Below are 20395 nucleotides of genomic sequence, written 5' to 3'. Positions count from 1 at the left end.
ATTGTCCCCATCTTTCCTATAGGCTCCCTTTAAGTACTGAAAGGCTGCAATCAGGTCTCCCCGCAGCCTTCTCTTCTCCAGGCTGAACAAGCCCAACTCTCTCAGCCTGTCCTCATAGGAGAGGTGCTCCAGCCCTCGGATCATTTTTGTAGCCCTCCTTTGGACCCGCTCCAACAGTTCCATGTCCTTCTTGTGCTGAGGGCTCCAGAGCTGAACGCAGTACTCCAGGTGAGGTCTCACCAGAGGAGACTAGAGGGGCAGAATCACCTCTCTTGACCTGCTGGCCACGCTTCTCTTGATGCAGCCCAGGACACGGTTGGCCCTCTGGGCTGTCAGCGCACATTGCCCGCTCATGTCCAGCCTTCCGTCTATCAGTACCCTCAAGTCCCTCTCAGCAGGGCTGCTCTCGATCCTTTCATCCCCCAGCCTGTACTGATACCGGGGATTACCCCGACCCAGGTGTAGGACCTTGCACTTGGAAGGATGACGCATAGGATGACAATAGCCAGGGGCACACCTAAAATCCTTGGATCTTAACACACACTGAACTGCTAGGAAACATCTTCACTGGAAGGGTCACAGGGAACAGACTTCTGAGCATCTCTCCAGCTAAATGTCACCTTCTCAGCCATCCTCTCACGAGAGGTTACAGGAGAGGCAGACACTCTCCAGCCATACGCCCACCTACCTCGCAGCAGGCCCGCCTGCCTCCTGAAGGTAAAGCTCATATCCTCTGGAGCCGTACAGCAGAAATGCAGTCTCGCAATCTACAGCTGTGGGAGGTAGGAGACCAGTCTGTCCTCTCCCGCCACTCTTTTTGTAGCCACGCACTGATCAGAGTCAGAAACCAGAAGCTCATAAAGAGCAAGGTGCTTGCGAAATTTCAACCAAAAAAGGAGACATTCCGAGATTTGTTATTACTTTGGTTGGCTGCTTTCTTTAGTCTGAAATTGAAAAATTTGCAGAAACCCAAAGATGGTCAGCATCATCACTTCAATTTGAGCAAACTGAATTTGGTCTCTCTCAGCCCAGAGAAGAACCCTAAATCTTGGTGCACTGTGGTGCCAATGGACGGATGGGTGCTCTTTGCTCCCTCTCCTATGCAGTAACAACCTTGATCAGGGAAGCTGCCTCAGTGTCAAATCCAGTACCTCCGCTGGAAAAGAGGCAGCTCTGATGTCACTAAACTTGCAAGCAGTTCTAGCAACACAATAAAGAACAACTTGAAATCAGACCTCAGCTTTTCCACTCACATCCTTACTGTCTCTCTGTTTTCCATTAATGGACTACACATCTTTTGTATTTCATTACTGAGATGAGGGAAAAATTCATTCTATTCGATATTGTCCCCAGTTATTTCCACTCCAAAGCCTTCAACACGCTTAAACATAAATCCCTGGAGCTTCTAGCTCTCAGTACTACTCCCAGATAAGCAAAAGAAGAGTAAAAACCAGTGTCAGGACTTTGTGATAATTATTCCCTATAACCCCTGTCCATTCTCAGTCTGCCTCACAGAAGTAGCCCAGAGATTTACTGTCCCTCTGGAAGTACAATAAAAAAAAAAATAAATGCAAGAAATATTTTTAGAATTTTATTAACTTTAACAAAAACTGCAAATTAAAGGGTGGTCAGTTGTCTGGAGAGGATTCAGACACACATTTAAATGCCAACCAAGAATATTTAACAACCTATGTACAACTGTGTCAGCCATCAACTGCTGAACACTAATCAATGTAATCCAGATCTTCTGGGATTCCAAAACTTTTGTCAATTCTGCTCTCTTCAAATCCAAATTTACGTTTGGCCCAGGACTTTATTGAAAAGATGTTATCTGTAAACAGAATGAGAGACATTCAGTTTTTAATGTTTAGGAAAGCATGAATTATAGTCTTGGCTATAACAAAATCCTTCCATTTGCACTCTCTCTCTGCATATGAAAAAGGTACGTAGTGGGGAACATCATTATTAAGCAGATTTAGAACAGAAAATGGGAGGCTTTCGCTAATGACACACTTTTACTCAGTACTAAGTAAAATATGTCTTCTTTTTTGGAAGTTACCTTTATCTTTTCTTGCTCCTCTTATGAGAGGACTGAAACCTACAATTACAGTGTATACTGTTATTATGTTACTGTTATAGAGTGATCAGGAAAGTGAGAATATGCCTAGTAAGTATTTCATAGGTTCTTTTTCAACCAGACACCTACTGTGTGACTGTCTACAACTGTGAAAACCAGATTCACATTAACTGTAAGGTCCTTTCTAGTCCTGTGTATGTCTGTTCAGATAAAGTACATTTTGTTTGCAAGTTTAGAAAACAGACATTCAAGTAGCTTTCTTTTAGTCAGCATTTCTCTTTTAGCATCACATTACTATTATTTTAGCAAATACATTCTCTTCAATGTAACAGCATTTTTCACTGCAGTATTGATTGAAACTCACTACTTCATTGCTAACACCCATAAATAGCAGCATTCTTTAAGACAGAAAGCGTTCTGTGTGTCTGCACACCTTAGAAATCTTTTCTTTAACCATAAAACTGTCTCTTCAAAAGAAAAATATGCTACAGCATATAACCTAATTGTCTAATTAAACAGCAAAGTATTTTCTACAGGCTGCGGCACAGTTCCTTTAACTCTCTCAAGACCTTGAAAACAACAGCCTGTCATCAACAGTAGAAAGCCCTGACAACAGTACTCCCAGAAGTTATTTCCAAATACATAATTTTATTCCCCCATATGCAAACAACCCAGTGCAAGTGAAGAAATAAAATAATAGTCAGAAGACTATGACAATATCCTGCTGCACTTGGCATAACCAATGATAGTGAACAGTCCATGAGTAGTAGATGAATTCTAAACAAAAAATAAAAAATTATATTCTAAATAATTTTTAAAAATAAGCAAGGACATACATATTGCTTGCTCTGCACAATGGAAATATATAGTGATATAGCAAAGCTAAGCAATGACAAAAAATTGAGTTAAACTTCCATATAAATGTTATCACAGTAACCTTCCTCAGAACTGTGCAGCATTTTTCCTGCACATCAAAGCTGATGAATTAGTTAATAAGGTTCCACAAACCATTCTGCTCTTTAGAAACGGACAAAAGGTCAGAAAAGAAGAATTCAACTGTCTGAACACCTGGACACCACCATTTCCAGTCTCTTTCTATTAATGTTTTCCTGATCTTAAGAGACTTTAACTCAACCAAGAAAATGAGTTGCAGGTTTTAACAGGGTGTGCAAGATAGCACCAGAAGAAGAAATCTGTTATGTGATGTGAAGTGCATTCAGTAACTAAACTGAGAAAATGTGGGGTTTTTTTGAATCATGATAATTTATAAGTAAAATATATTTCTGCATGCTTTTATAAGTGAGGGCTTTCCTACCTCAAGTCCTAATCAAGTTTAAAATTCTTAACAATGAGTAGGTCTTTCACTGAAACTGCCCTAGTCTGAAGCTGTGTTAAGCAATACAAATGCATACACACCAGTCCATCGATTGGCGGCCTCCTTGGCTACTTTATTTGTTTGGCCTGAAATAGAGAAGAAAACAACAATAACAGAAAGCATACATCAGAGTAAAAATCATACCATAGTTTCAAGGCACAGAGATTAAATTTTTATTGACGTCATTTTTAGGGAACCATGCAATATAAGGAAGTTCTTCTATTTCTTCCAACCCCTTCTTCTGTTTTACACTTCTAAGGTTCCAACAAGCACAAAGCCCAGTTAAAGGGAAACAGGAGCAAAGGAACATAAAAGGTACCGCATGAACAACTGTGAGATTTTGAAGGGTATTTTGAAATAAAATAATCCTAGTTTGGTTTGCCTAGGAGCTTAATTGTCTGCGCCAAGATTGGAACTAGATACACGGCCTGAAGACACTAGAGACAACGGAGATGGAAAAATATTTTATAATCTTCTCTATACATAAGTAATCCATCATACAGGTATGCAAGACTCTAAATAGATAAGAAAATGACAAGTGTAGCAGTCCGTCACATTAATCCAAAAATTTATCATAGAGCTCTGGGCTTTATCATAGAAGCCCGGGCTTTAAGAACCCCACTCAGTGAAATGAAGAAAAAATAATGTTCCTGGCTATTAAACTCGGCTTCCCTTCCTTACCATCACTCCAGATCTAACTGTATAACAGCAAATTACCATTCCTACAAACAGCTTTTATATAGTTTGCATGAGGCAAAAGAGTATCAAGAAAAATTCCTCTTAGATCACCTTGCTCCCGTTAAAATAAGTATCGAATCAAGCAGGCTGGTTTGTAACGTGGGAATTTATCAGAATCATCATGGTTCTCACGCCTACACGTAACTTACTTATTCCCAGTTAGTCTTGTTAGTACTTGCATGATAATACTCATTTGAATGGTCAGGATGAAATTTGTCTCCAGGGGTACTGAGAAGTGAATATATGATCAGGTATCCATTGTTATAAAGACTGTACTTCAGGCAGAATTAAATTATGTTGAAAAACCATCTGCTAGCACACAGGAAGGTAAGCATTCATTATTCTACCCTTAATGCTTCGATAACCGAGGTGAAAAATGTTTAAATCAGAGTAAAATATCATTTCAAAACCAATGGAGTTTCTAAAAATGGCCCGCAATTAGAAAGCTTGGGCACGGCATGAAGAAAAGCAAAAGAGAAAGATGGGCAAAAAAAAAGAGAGTGGGTGAGAAAATGGCATTTTTTCTCGCTTGCATGCATTAGAAATTCAAGTTATTCCTAGCTTGAGAGAGATATTCCTCATTTCCTTTGCTGACTGCTTGCTGCCACCCCCACGTGTTCAGTTCCATGACTGGCAGCCAACAGCATTTTGAACAGTACTTTACCTAACGCTACTTACAGCAAGTCTGCAGAGTAACGGCTTTCACTGCTCAAGATTTCAAATGTGTTAGCTACGACACTTGCCTCAGCACTTCTGAAACTCTGGAGTACAACTGGAAAGCTGTGTTTGACTCCAAGCAATGAAGTTTGAAATGAAGGGAGGAAAGTAGGATAGCATTAAACTCCACGGATCCAGAGCTGCAAGGTGACAGCACCCTGATGGCAGGCGAGCCAACCTAGCCCACAGCACCTGCCAGGTCCCAGCAGGAGCTTGGCTTTGCTGGCGCAGCTAAGCAGCTGAGCCCTGCGCTTCTGCATCACCCAGCAGCTCTCAGTTCCCGCAGCCCTCAGCACACAGCCCTGTGCCCAAAGCCCTGTGACCACATGGTACAGTGCATTAAAGGAAGCACAACAGTGGCAATAAGGTGCAGTGTCACCCTTCAAACATTGCTTCTGCATGTCAAAATATACATATGTGATCACGTGTTTTTAAAATGTGACTTCTTACCTCTGTCAAAGAAAAGGCTGAGCTGACCAACAGATGCAGGCTGGGCAACAGGGTGGTTAGAATGGCGGTGGCTGCCTATAAGCGAGTTGTGGCTAGAAATGAAATCATGGTAGCAAGAGCAGGAAGCTATAATGGGGAAATCCCACAGTGGGCAGTGTCTTCAATGACTTAAATAGCAGAGAAGTAACAAAAAAAATAAACAAACAAAAAAAGAAACTCCTAAAAGTTCTACAAATAAAATTAAGAAATATTTTAACCATGTCATTCTTTCCATGCACCACCTGGTACTGACCACAGACTCCCACGGTAGAAGCGTGGAGGGCTCACAAGTGGAGGCAGAACTTCAAGATGGGGAAGGTGACATTCAAACAACCTGGCTGAACATCAAGAGGCTGCCTCAGTCCTTCAGGCATCCCCTACATTACTCTGCTGCCAGGGGACTCAAAGCTGGGGACGCAAGAGCCACTTGTAAAGCCCCAGGCACATGCCATCTCCAGAAAAGGCATTCCCAAGAGGCTGGGGCAAGTGTTCACTGCTTGCAACTTCACACTTAGGCTAGCAGGCCCACATGCCCACGTACATGGCAGCACCACAGGGATGCAGGTATGGATACATTCTGCTGTGTTGAAAGTTGCTTAGACCACCAGGCATATTGTATCAACAGCAACGCCAGCTAGCTTGGCAAGGTGCAAGAGACCCACATGTTCCTCACGTCCAGCCTGAGCAAGCGCATGCAAACAAGACAGCTTGCACTGTCTCTTGTCATGAAGTGAGACTGTCACTGCCACTGCTGCAGGACAGCATTGCAGTCTGCTTGACCACTAATTCCTTTGCTTAAATTTTTCCCCTACATTTCTTCTTTTGATTTGGGGTGGGTGGTGGAAACACACCTCATTCATCTCCAGAAAATACTACATCATCACCTCAGCTGTTGCCTCATGGCTATGTGCTGAGCATTTAGCTATCTGAAGGCAAGAATTAAGTCCCTTGGGATCAGGCTCAACTCTTGCCTGTGATTCCACTGCAGGATCTTATCTGCCTGCTGTACCCAACACCATTCCCGAAAGAGGAAGGAGACTCATCTGCATCACCTGAAGACACCAGCTACATCTACATCACCAGCATCTTCCAGAGGCCCCTGACTCCATAACAAGAACTGACAGAAATGAAGGAATCTGCACCTTGACTACTTTCTGGAAACCTTTTCTAGTTGATTGTTGGGACTTTCATTAGTTGCATCATCTGTATGTGTATGTGCATGGAGGGGGAGGGAAAGGAGCAGCAGTAAAACAGACATCCCCCAGACACACCTACTTTATGTACTGATGTAGCTCAAAGTCATGCTATTTCTGACTGCTTATTCTGTAGCTCCACGGGATCACACAGCCATTGGCCTCCTGCTTTTTAGACTGCACTGAAAAAGAAAGTTTAAGATCTGAAGAAGACAATAGCATGGAAACTTAAAAATGTCTACACCAAAGAAGAGTCAGGACACAAACTGTGTGAACTGTAAAAAGGAGAAGCTTGGAGACAGTGCTGAGGGCAACTGGCTAATTGCCCAAACCACCACAACCACTGGGTCCCAAGCTGGAGTCCTGCTGATCCTCTTGCTGACCAGAGCTGCTCTATCACAATTTGGTTTTTGGCAGCTACTAAATAGTGCTCCAGTACGCAAGCTGTGTAAAACAATGAAAGGACCAAATGTGCAGAAGAGGTGAAGCAATACAGGAGGCAACACATGTTCCAGATGCTTTGAGATGTTCTCATTAGTACTAGTAGGCCCAAGTTACGCTCTGCTTTATATCTATACATCTGCACATAGGCTGACAATATATACAGTTGCTGTCTGGAAGCAACAGAATAATCCATTTGTTCTGGACATTACGTATTTATTTCACCAATCTGCATGGCAACACACCAACAGACTTCCCTGCTCCCATGCCCGCAGGACATTCAGTCATTCACTTGGCTGAGGCACACACCTCTATCCTCCGCTGACCCATTTCAGACACACTTGACATTTTCTAAGCAGGAAAATGGCAGCTTGTGTTTCCTCTCCTGAACGGAACAAAAGCAACCACTGTGTGTACAGCAGTGCCAGGCCTGGGAGCAGCATGGGTTGCAACACTAGTCTTATGTTAGCAAAACACACCTGAAAATATGCCCTCAACAGTGAAAGGCTACAGGTTGAAGAGTTAGTTTTGACCATTTCTGATAGAAGTTTCTTCATCCCTCAACCTCAGATATCTCCGAGAACCTCAAAAAGCCCAGGTTCTGGGAACTGAACCATTGCCCTAAGCATCTGTGGTTGTCCTTATCACAGGGACAATCCCCTGCATCCCCTTGGAGGAAAGCAAAGGTAGGGAAAGGAAGGTCCAGCAGCAGTGAATGTCTACAAAGAAAGTGAGGGCAGGTTGGAAAATGATTTTTAATGCAGGCGAGTGACATTCTGCCAGTGACCCACAGGGATCCAGGGGCAGAGCAGGAGACAGAGCTGACAAAAGGGTGTGTGGACAGCTGTAGGAGGTGTAGTATGAAGCCTTCTAAAGCAAGTGGACAGCATCTGGTCAGGAGCAAAAGCCAGCAGCACAAAACTAACACAGCAATGTTTCCGAACAAATCTGAATGGGCAGCATATATTGGCTCAAATCTTAGCACAGTAAGGCCACATTGTTTCTGATCTGACTCAGGAAGCCCTACTTTTATTCTCAGCATACTGCAAAACTACAGCCTCCACTTTCCTCTCTTCTTCCTCCTTCCCCAAGGTTTGCTCAGTTTTTTCCTGGAAGAGATGGTGGTGGGAATTAAAGGTCCTATTTGCATTCCAAAACGGAATGGCCAAAAACTGTTGAAGCCTCAAATATTTCCACATAAGAGGTAGACCACTACATGCCTCATCAATACTATATATATGCTCCAGGAGACTCAGTCTTTTTGTAAGACTTTTGACACTTCAATGGGTGAAAAAACTATTGTGATAGCAACAACCACCACCAGCTCCTCACAGACATTTTCCAAACCTACTTCCAGGTTCTTCCTAAAAGCTTTCCTAAGTCCTGCACATATCACTAAAGGAATACTAAGGAAGTAGTCACTGAATAGTAGTCAAAATCAGACTGCAAAGGTAACATATTCCAGCTCCAATAGCTATACTAAAAAAATCACAACAGCCACAACCAGTTCACAACCACCTGTAGACTTGGAAATGAAGAAAGAGCTGCACCTTGCTTTCCTCTCCTAGTTTCTACTCTGGCATTTTCAGGATAACTTTAAAGATTATTTTAAGTGATGTTTTTATGCATAAACAAAATTTTCAGGTCCAGGAACCTCTATTTCTACAGAATGACATGAAGCTAGTTATATTTATAAAACTGTCACAGTTTGGTGCCAGTTTTGACCTACCACAACTGATGACACAAGAAAATTGTATGGATTTCCTCACTTGCAACGCACATGACTGCAGAGGGAACCAGCACCTTTTCAAGGAGACAGTAATCCATCAACTTGTGGGATCGTTAGCAGATACATGCTAAATACGACTGTCTTCTTCAGCATGTGTGCAAGGGAGATTTTCCAGAGCAAATCGCAATTCTTCTGCATGAAACGCAGAGAACAGCTGCAACTGTTCTCAGGGGCCAGTAAGGATTATCAGCACTAAGATTCCCAATCTCTCTCATGAAACTGGTCAGGGCAAATTAATTGCATTAGATGGATTTGAATTCCAGTAATAATTCTGCATCCACTTAGACTGAATTTAAATATGAAAAATGGCAACTACTGTAAGAACAGTATGTGAACTTGAATCTCCAATGACTCTGATTATCCATGCCTGCTGCAGAATTATCCGTTCTCCTGCTCAGAGGCTGCTCGCACTTCCCAGAAACATTGTTTACCTTGGTGTCATCACACTGTGACAGAGTGGTGTTCCCCACCTCTCTTGGAGAAGCATCATTATAACATCCTGTGATCTACAGTTTCCAAAATCTTCCCTATGAAAATACCTCATGCAAATACAAAGCCCGTGTCCAAAGGCCGGGTAGAAGGTGGACACAGAAATTATAGACCTGTCATCCACAGAGAGCACAACAGGCAATTGCCTAGTAACTCCTACTGACATGTCCATCCACAAACTGAAACCAGAGACTCCGATCAAGAGACTGTAGCTTGCCGTTGGAGACTATTCATGGCAACAATGCAATCAAGTGGCTTCTTTAAAGTCCATATTTGAGTATCCTTGAGACTAACTAGTCTACAAAACTGTCAGCAGGGTAACTCACAACACAGCAAGAACAGCTTTAGAAGAATGTTTTGTAACCAAGCATTAGGCAGAGATACCTCCACACTGTATGCAATCTTTACCTTCCCCCATGCTTCCCAAAGAGGTGTTTCCTCACAAGCAGAATAAAGAGCTCTTGTGTAGAAGAGTGATAGCACATCAGAATTCTGTCAACTCCTTCAAAGTAACACATCATTCTTCCCCCATACTCCAGTATCCCACATAACACTTCTACCCATGATCTTAATAAACACATTGCAACGCTTCAGAATTCATGACTAAATTCAAGTCAATGCATAAATATGATCCCTCATTTAGATGACATCATAAATTCAATAGCACTATTTATACTGACATATTACTAAATAATAAAAAGGGGTATCTTTTCCCATTTAGACTCTGAATAAAGTTTCAGAACTATAAGAAAGTGTTGACAATTATGAATCCTACCTCCTGATCTATAACTATTTTGAAAAGCACAGAACATAAGCAATTTGTGACAGAAAAATACTCAAAACATTTTGATATGCAAATGAATTAAAGTAGCATTTCTGCTGCAACAGCTCTGTATGTGCATGTGTGTGTGTGTATATATATATACACATATATATATATGCTTGAAAATAAACCTAAGCAAATACATAACATAGAGCCAGGCTTGTCTATATTGTGAGACATGGCAGTGCATAGTAAAGCTACTAATAAGCTGACCCACATCTCTGGGAAAATGCTCTTAAAGGGTCCGCAATCTTTGTTAGTGTGTTTGAAAAAAGTGTCAAGTCTCATCAGCAAAAGCTCCCTCTGTCCCATACGAAAAGGTCACACTGTCAAATTTCATCAGTACGCAGTGTCTCTTTGAAAAACGTCCAACGGAATTTGTCAGAATGGCTACCAAAAGATTCCTGTATGCAAAATACATGCTCTTGCATTTAAGTTTACTATATTAATGCATCCACAGAAAAAAAAAAAATTACCTTTCAAGTATCCTACCTGAAAGCCCATGCTGAAATCTTAGTTGCGTAACTAAACACCTCTGTTCTTATCCAAAGAACAGAGGGAAGCAATGTGCTTACAAAAGGGAAACAAGCACACCAACTTTCTGATTCAGGGCTCCCCAACAACACTCTGGGTTTCTTTCAGTGGACAACAACTCCCCCCCAACTTCATTTACTCATAAACTCCATACCCACAGCACAGCTAAAGGAACTTGCAAACTTCTGTGCTGCTGAACTGCATTTCACAAGGAGGCCATCCCAGAAGACTATGGGTATTGTCCAGCTCAGGATGTCACTCTGCTGCAGGCCACACATGTCATAGAAGTTGCAGAGAAGAGTCTGGAAGGCATCGCAGGAGGTCCTCTGGTCTCTGTACCCACCACTCAATGCATGTCCAACCTTACCTACGCCGTTTGTGAGGTATTTGTAGCCTGTTTTTAAGGTTTCCATTGTCAGAGCTTTTACAGCCTTCCCAGGCAATCTAGTTCTGTGTTTGATTATTGCCACCATTAGAATAGTTTTTCATCTAACCTTTTCTTTCCCCCTGCAATTTAAGGCTATTACTCATTGCCGAGTTCCCCACGAACCTGAGTAACAAGCTATTCCTTTGCTTTTTTTGAAGGAGATGCAGGTATGTGAAACCCACCAGGACCAATATTCTTTTGAGTCCTATTTTTGTAAAATTTTTTCTCCTAGTATGCGGTTTCTCAATGTCTGGTCTTTTTCCTCTACTCTGAATTCTCCCTAGTTAGTTATATACCTCTCAAGTAGGAGATCCAACACTCACCCACTGTTACAGCTGAAGTCTCACTAATGTCAGCTTGAGTAGAAAGATTATTTCACACATCTCATTGCTGGTTACACTTCTGTTTCTGTACCTTAGTATGGTGATTTTTCTTTTCACGACAAGAATATCTTATATTCAACCTGTAAACTACTATAACCCTGACATCTTTAGCAAACCCTTCCTCCTTAACCAACTGCTCCAGATCATTTGCATAACACATCCTTGAATGTGTATACATCCTTGCACTTGCCCCTACTGAATTTTATTCAGTGTTTTTTAGACTATCTTTGCAATTTGTCATGCTCATTTTGAAATTTCACCTTGTCCTTTGTCCATGCAGTCTCTCCTAGTTTCATCATCTGCAAACATAACAACAGCGTATCTTCTATTCTATTATCCAGCTCATTAATAGAAATACTGAGCAGATGCACAGACATGACAGACCCTATTACAGAGCTTCATTGATTCTAGCTCCCCTTCCAATACTGAATTACTAATTAATACAACTTGAGCACACTTATAAAGTAGTTTGAGCTTCACACTACTGCAGTTTCATCAGGATTGTACTTCCCTACTTTCCTTACCACAGTATCATGCAAAACCAAGTCAAAATACCAAACACAAACTTCTCCCGATCTACAAAGATCTCTTACGGTGGCGCAGACAAAATCTCTGTTCTTTCAGGTGTTTCCAAATTGGTTCTCTGTTCCAGATTCTTTTCCGACACGCCGCTCTTTTCAGTGAAACTAGCTCATAAGGTATTAAGTGACAAGGGGAAAAAAACCCCTGGAAATCTCAGATACACCACCAGTGCCAAGATTAGTCTTGCATTCATATAACCAGCCCTGCAAAAGGTTTGCAGTTAAATAGCACAGAATGAGGTATCTATATTAGGAATATACAGTGATACTATATAGTCCTAATCTAGATAAACCCATAATGAAAACATAACCTACCATCTCATAACACAGAAGATTGGCAACACATTTTTTTTTAAACAAGGCCAGAGAGGACTGCATTTGACAGTCCTGCAACTTCACACTGAAGACAACAAATTAAAAATCCTCAATACCTTTCCAGACCTCATTTTGCATATGGAAGTCATGAAAAGATACAAACCCATATTTAAAAAAAAAAAAATCCTTTGAATATCACCATAACTTTACCAAAACAGTCGGAATGAATGGTACCACATACAAGTAACCTAGCAGGTCTAACACTGGGAGAGAGAAGCAAAATAATCACTCCACAAAAGCCCTTTTGTTTCATATACAAATGTTCTATAGACTACTTCCATTTGATGCTCTCTTCAGGGCTTTAAAACATGGCCAAATGGATTGCTGCCGATTAATTTCTAAATTAAAGAGTATCATAAATGTAGTCACAAGTAGCCATTTTCCACATCACAAATTTTATCAGGTGTCTACCATTCCTAAGTGGGTCAACAGCTTTTGCCATAAAGATTTACTGGCTCATGCAACAAAATTGTTCCCACATATTTCATCTGTCTACCTCTCACCCTACGTATCTTTTCTGCAATTCCAATATAAACATATAAGAAACAAAATAAACAGAAAGAATAAAAATAAGCCTTGTGAGCATTCTAATTTCAAGAAAAGGTAACTTGCCAGAGTGGCCAGTTTATTTAAGCAGGGTGTTAAACATGTTATAGCTAAAGATTTGATCTTCCAATTGCCTCTTTTCTAAGTGTCCAAGTAAAACCCCACTGACAAAAGACAAGCTATTTTACAATCATTTGTTCCTTTTTTTTTTTTGCTTAACCAGCTAAAATGCAGCTTCATTTTAAAGCAAGCTGACGTAAGTTGACGCTCTCCAAGAACAATAGTCTTGCTAGAATGTGCTTGAGGTATAAAACCACAAGTATGCATGTGTCTAAACGTTTAGGACAGTTTTTCATTGCGGAGTAGCCTCTTAGCTGGAGTCCAAACTTTAAGCCAAACACAGAGACAGAGAAATTCTCTGAAGCGCAGAGAATTAGGCCCTTTTTGCTGAAAGCCAAGTGACTCCTCTGTACTTCAGCTTCCCAGCTTCAGTGTCACATTTCCCTTTAAGCTTCCACACCTTAGGAACATACGTGCAGATGCATCTTAAGCTATACCAGTCCTGGTGGTCCTTTGCTCATTATTCTTCGTGGCCGTTACATTCTTTCTTTCCAAGTGCCAGAAGCTGCTCACTCATGTACCTACCCTCATTCCTCTCTCGTTCGATTCTTTCCAAATCCATTTTCTACACAGTTCAACTCACTGCAGAGTTCAGGAAGATGCCGTTTGAAAATTTGTCACCAGATGTGCTCCTAGTTGGTCAGAGGATCCCTGGTTGCTCTTCAGGGCAACTACCACAAGATAGACAATTCTGGGAGAAGCATGACAAATTACCATGTGTGAAAGCCTTCTGAAGAAGGCAGAGAAAGACCTCATCAGACAGACCACTCAGTGGAAAGCGAGATTTCAAAGACCTTGGGAGAGTCTACCACAAGACAAAGATAAATACACCATCAGTTCCTAACTTGAGCCGACAACTTGCTATTATTACTGGTGAACTGCAGCATGGGAATGAACGGCCAAGGTGAGAACTCTTTAACCTATTTTTGTCAGGAAAAGTCCTTAAACCACCATGTTATGGCCTCCAGTAATCACAGCCGGATTCTTCTCTGCAAGTGTGTGCTCCGTCGGTCGACCAGCGTTTTCAATAACTGAACTGCAAACAAGCCTCCCTTGATTTTCAAGATAAAAAGAAAATTGGAAAGGATGAAGATAAAGCAGCAGAGATACTGCTTAACCTTGCAATTCCTGCTCACTTGCTATGATTACCGAAGGAGCCTGGAGTGTTAGTAATCAAGTATACATTTGTAATTCCACTCATTAGTATCCTGTTCCTTTTTCAACTTTACTTAACAGTTAAAATTTATGTTTACTGTTACTATGTGTAACTATGATTACATACATTTATAATTTTTAGGAAGAATGAGGAATTAAGTTCTTTTTAGTTTTGGTAAAGCATTTTTCTTTGTCTTTTAATGTAGCTTTTGAACAGGTAATTTAACCTGCCAACCTTCCAACTGTATGACAAGCCATTCAAAGAACAGTATAGGGAGCGGGGGAAGCATAAAAATAAAAAAATCTCAGCTGATGCAATTAGTCAAGTAAATGTGTTCTTTCATTACTGGTGCACATCTATATACATCCTGGTACTCCATGACGAAGGAGGGAAAAAAAAAAAAGGGGGCAGGGCAGTGGGCTTTGTGGTTTTGGTATTATTAGTAGCAGATAGCCTGCAAATTATGTACGTGAACATATCCTGTCTGTTTCCTGTCACATCCTCATCCAGATCTTCAGGAGATAAATACATTAAATATACAATTCTCTGAAATATGAGACTAAGTAAAAAAAAGGAGTGCTTGCTTATAAATCTATTATTTTTCTATGTACTTTTAAGCAAGTGTCTGGTTCACTCCAAAGAAAGCTTAGTCTAACCCTCTAAGGCTAATGTAAGCGTGGGTGAGGATGCTAGTCTAGCTTCAATAGAATGACTAATTTTTAATTGCAGATCTATCTTAATGGTATTGATGCATAAACCATAAAAAGCACAGCTTGTCTCTCGGATGCCAGGTGCATATTTCATGGTCAGTAGCTAGAAAACATCCTCCTAATTGCAAACTGAACATACTGGATCTACCCGCGATTAAAAAAACCACTCTATATAGGCTTGATCTATACCCTATTGATCTTGGTGGCACCTAGATAGGGCTTAAAATTATTTGTAAACATTCACTTTTCCAAGTGAATCATTACATTTATAAAAATAGCTACTTAATAGTTCATTGACTGAAAGCACTGACAAAGCTCTTTGGTTTGAATAACCTTTCTGATATGTTTTCTGAACAATGGTCTTTGCCACAAAATATAAAAGAAAACCTATTAAAACATTTTCTAAATTATCAGCTTTTTGACAAATTTCGAGTAAGACTCGTGCAACTCATTTCAAAGCCTCTCCATTAGCCGGTATAGTCCAATCTTCATTTCATTTCTTCACTACGGTTTCCCACTAATAGTGGGAACAGAGACTATTCCCACTATTAGTAAGAAACCCCCAAAAGAATCTAGCACTTTGTACTAAGTTTTTGTAAAATTAAATACATCTGTATCCATAATACATTTTCAAATTGATTTGAACTTAACAGTTAGAACATAATAGCAGGATGTATCAACAAAAAAATCCCAAACAGAAGAAAACCCCAAACCCACAAAATCCAGCAGCTAAATCAGTATTACCTTTTCAGCATTCAGCCTCAAGATATTAAGATGAGTGAAGAAACTGGTACACCCAGAACTATTTTCTCATACTGTCTGTACACCCCAATATAATCCTTCACAACAGTTTGTCAAGGTGAAATTTTCAGTGTTTAGACACATCAGAATTAGAAATTTTTGAAGCATCTACAATCAAAAAGGACACAGTCAAGTACATACTACATACAGCATGATATTTTCATGGTATTCAGTAAAGTCTGGATGTTTTCTCAAAACTTATTTTCACACAGCCATGTAAGTACTAGTTTCAGAAAATAATCTAACCCAGAACTGGACTAGTAGTGATGCCTCTGAGATCATGCTTTCGGAGGTTCAAAAGGATAACTATCTGGATATTTGTGTTTTTAAATCCTGTCCATTTGAACCACTTATGCCTCTTGCTACAGGATAAAAATAAACAAAGAGAGCAAAAGTAAAAAAGGTTGACACCAAAATTGCTACATTACATGTGTTGTATCTGGCAGTTTGCTAATTTTTGAGAATAGTTTGTCTACACAACTTCAGAACACTGTTTTAAAGGTAAAAGCCTAAGACATGAAAATTATCAGTAACTGGACATTCTAAAAACATGTTAAATAAAACACTAATGCTGATAGGCAACATCTGAGACCAGCTCCATAAATATTTGCAGTCATACCACACGGAAGTCACTTGCTTCAGTCAGCATGTAACTATCTCTGAGATTACTGTCCTATGCAAAGGCACAAAGTTACCAAAGCATGGGTACTGTGACACAAATTGCTAAGACTCAACAATGTTTTAATACAGTGTAAATAATCATTCCTCTAATTACAATGGAAGAACAAGAAGTTTGGAATTCTAGAAATGTTTATTTTACAGTGAGCACTGAAAATTCCTGTTTCCAGCTGCAAGCTGTCCAACAACTCAAAACCCGTATCATTTATGCACTTGGGCTGCCAGACAAACCTTTCTATAAAATTAATTGTCAGAAAAATTTTATTAGCTCCATGCTAAACTTATGCAGCAGGTTAGTCTTGATGTTACGTGGAGCTTTTTTTGTTGGCCTGATGAGAATCTGGACAAATTATGAACTACTGAAAGCTTGCATTCTCCATGCCTTTGTCCTCTACCATAATCTTAGGGAATCCAGCAACATCACACATATCCAACTTTGCACACAGACATGTTGTGTCATATCAGCCTTTCTCCTGGAGGAATAATCTCTTCTCTACAACGGCTGCTTCTCCACAAGAATATCCTCCAGCCTACAAAAATCTGCCTCAAAGACGAGAAACAAGGGCTCTGTCCTGCACGAGCTGAAGCAGGCAGGACTACAGGCCTAACAAAGAAGTATAACCTCTCCCAGGTTTGTTTTTTGGGGGTTTGGGGTTTTTTTGTTGTTGCTTTTTGGTTTTGGTGTTTTTTTTTTTTTTTTTTTTTTTTACTTCCGATGAGTGTTGTTAGTTTCCTTTAATGCTGAGGAAAAATTCATTACTCAATCCTAACTCACACAAGATGTCTTATACAACATTTTCAAGGGGCAAAGAGAAGCTTCAACCACTGAACTGCAGCAGTCATTGGAAGAAATCCATATATTTTGCAATTTTTACAATACCCTACCTTGTAAAATGGAATTATCCGAATACATCCACAAGACCAGACTATTATGTAGCTTCCTCTAGTGGTCAGTCCCTAAATATTGTTTCTTCTGCTATTTACTGTAATTAATTGTTACATATAAATAGTTAAATTCCATGTCCAAATGCTGTAAACGTGGGAAGGCGTTAGAGTTTATACTTCAGCTCTCTAATACAAAAGCCAAGGAAATTAAGCCAAAACAAAGCAAAACATTTGTTATTGATATTAAAAGGACAAGCAGTGAAGTCAGCAAAAAAAAAAAGAGTATTTTAGCATTTTGATTTGCCCCCTTGTGAATATGCATTATGGTATATTTAGTTACATGGTCAAACATGACTTTCCCACCACAAGACTCGGGAAGTACGACAGATGTTCAGCTTTTAGCTGAGTCTTCAGATATTTACTATTAATCATCCAAACTTTGCTTTGACCCTGGAATTAGTGTGTGTGTGTGTTTCAATGAGGCTCATCGCTGTACAATAGGTTTGTTTCTGCGATATTGCTTTGAGGGAAAGAGCATTAAAAAGGCACAGCAAAGCATTCACCAAATGTGAAGGCCACTGAAATGAGATGACAATTTGATACACCCCCAAAATGAGAAAAAAAAATTTAAAAAATCAAGGCAGCTCTATGATATGAGATGGGAAAATAACAGAGTGAAATTTTATACTGAGCATCAGAAAGATTTCCTTACAGGTTGAAGTTGTTAAGGAAAAGGAGGGAAATCCCAAATGTAAAAAGTGACAACTGCCCACTACAAAAAATATTATACTGAACAATCCAACTGTTAACAAGAGTTCAGTTATAGGACATAACAGCCATCTCTAATTTCTGACTCAAAATTAAAATAAGGTAATTTAGAGTTAGTAATCTGCTCGGGTGATCTAACTGAGAAGAATCAAGGATTACATTATTTAAATTGCACAGCTAGTAGAAAATCATATCACTCATGCAGTTTGAAAATGCTTTAAAATCTATGAATCAGTGACTTTGATTACAAGGTTATTCTGTGAAACAGCAACGATAACTTTCATGTCTAGCTGAACACCTTCCATTGCCTGAGATACTTTATTGCCTCCTTACACTAAAAACCGTAACTTCCTGTATCATCTTTTGCCTTTGCACTTCCCTGCACTCTGGAAGGAGAGAAATGCCCCCAACCTCCCCCCTCCACCCCTTAAGAGCCTGTAAAATTCCATTCAGCTTTGACAAAGACATTAAGCCCCCGAAAATGAATAAACGGCAATATCAATTACACATTGCCAGCAACAATGTGCACTGCCAGTGCAATGACTAATGAAACATATAACAAAGCAGCAACTTTTTAATCAAAGGTCAGGGACAAATTATTTTCAAAACACTACTGTATATACCCCTGGGAATCCTACAGGTAACCTAACAAGGCTAACCTCACCCGCTCCCTTAAATGCTCATCCCTCTGTTGTTCCAAAATTGTTGTTTTACATCAACTCCAATGCAGAAGCTCACATGGAGCTTCCACACACTTTAACAAAAAAACACAAAACAAAAAAAAAAAAAGAAAGAAGAGACAGGCATGACTGAGGTAACTAATGACTCCATTTCTTTCCCCTTCCCTCTTTTCAGGATATCAGTCTCTGTGTTGCCAGCTAACGCGGTTTGCCCTCGCATTCACACTGTGATTTGCCCCCTTGTGCCTAGTATTTAGGAACGTGCTCACTGCAACTGCAGAGGCTCCTCAGATCACTCGGCGCAACGCTTACTATAACAGTATCTTAGCAGTTAAAATACCTGGCACTACGAACCCCTCTGCTGTCGGTATCTGCCTAACCTCATTCATTTTTACAGCTGGAATCAGTCTGTTACTTGTCCTCGGGAGAGCACACAGCAAGGGATTTACAGCACAGTAACTAACCTCAGGTCTCGAGTTTGCTTATTCCCTGGCATACCACTGCATCCTTGGGGAAAGATAACGCAGCTGACAAAAAATGTCACGGCCCCTCAAAATAAATACTATCTGTCCATTTCTGAGGTGTGCTGCCAACTCTGTTTACTTTCCTGGCTTTCTCTCAGCACATTTCTAAAGCTGCGGACTTTGTTGTAAGAATAAGGAAAGAGGAAGATTCAGTCAGATATCTTCTCAGAAGAAGGTCTGTGCCTGTTCCTCATCACTCTGTAATGGCATTTTGGCATTACAGCAACTGAATATGCGGTGGTGTTTGGGAAGCAATGTAAAAGTCTAATAAATAAAACATGAAAGTTGAAGTAGAGAAAATTCAATAAAATTTTATGCATGCTTTTCATTTTTCATGCTAAGGATCAGAATATTAAGTACGTTTCAGTGCCCAATTCTGTATTAAGTATTAAAGTCACTCATTCTCGTATTCCATTAGAATTAGAAACTCCAACCAAAACCCAGCACGTCAGAGACAGTACAAACAGTAAGTCAGTGTAATACCATACTTACGTGTAAGTCACAATTAAGTGTCTCTAATGGAATGCTTAGGTTCTATACAGACAAGACAAAGTACACAGAAAGATACCTCTTTTGCCAGCATGGAACTGAAAGTAAGTGGGAGCCAGAGACTACTCTTCCTACACACATTCTAGGGTTCAGCACACTTGGAAGTTACAGAATATGGTTCTAGAAAGAATGGTCCTGACATTAATTCGAATGTGTCAGAGTATTTCAATGTTAGGATTGTTTCTTAACTGCTTGGTTGCTGGCAGAGCAAATATCTATAAAATGCCCCTTATATAATACAACAGAACATGAAAAGAAATGGTCAGTGTACCTGTATTGTATTGCTTACAGCTTTAATAAGAAAAGCAGCTATTCTTTGGCTTATGTCTGCATACCAGATTTTAAGCTGAAGAAGTGCAGACCTTTTTGTGCAAAAGTTCACTTTAAACTATATACAACTTACGCATTTCTTCCACGACGTCTGGGTCACATTCTCTGTATTTGTCTATTTCTGCCTTTAGCTGCTCTTTTTTCTGCCGAAGGGCAGCAAGTTCCTCTATGAGAGCTGCACGTTCCGCCTAAGGATTCAAAGTATGTTAGAAGATAT

At 40.1% G+C, this 20395-nt stretch overlaps 1 protein-coding gene across 5 annotated transcripts in view; it reads right to left on the bottom strand.

The window, feature by feature from the left end:
* Positions 1–1578: 1578 nt before the first annotated feature.
* Positions 1579–20395, bottom strand: part of MND1 (meiotic nuclear divisions 1) — a 42442-nt gene continuing 23625 nt past the window's right edge. For all 5 annotated transcript variants that reach the window (XM_075421594.1, XM_075421590.1, XM_075421589.1 and 2 more), the window contains 3 exons: positions 20252–20366; positions 3494–3538; positions 1579–1831 (listed from right to left, as the gene is read on the bottom strand). In XM_075421594.1, coding sequence (XP_075277709.1) covers positions 1725–1831; positions 3494–3538; positions 20252–20366 — 267 coding nt within the window. In that variant the 3' untranslated portion in view covers positions 1579–1724. The remainder of the gene's footprint in view (positions 1832–3493; positions 3539–20251; positions 20367–20395) is intronic.

This window comes from Opisthocomus hoazin, chromosome 5 (genome assembly GCF_030867145.1).
Source record: "Opisthocomus hoazin isolate bOpiHoa1 chromosome 5, bOpiHoa1.hap1, whole genome shotgun sequence".
In the NCBI taxonomy this organism is placed as follows: Eukaryota; Metazoa; Chordata; class Aves; order Opisthocomiformes; family Opisthocomidae; genus Opisthocomus; species Opisthocomus hoazin.
The sequence above is the reverse complement of the archived record's forward strand: the minus strand, read 5'-3'. Positions and strand labels throughout refer to the sequence as shown.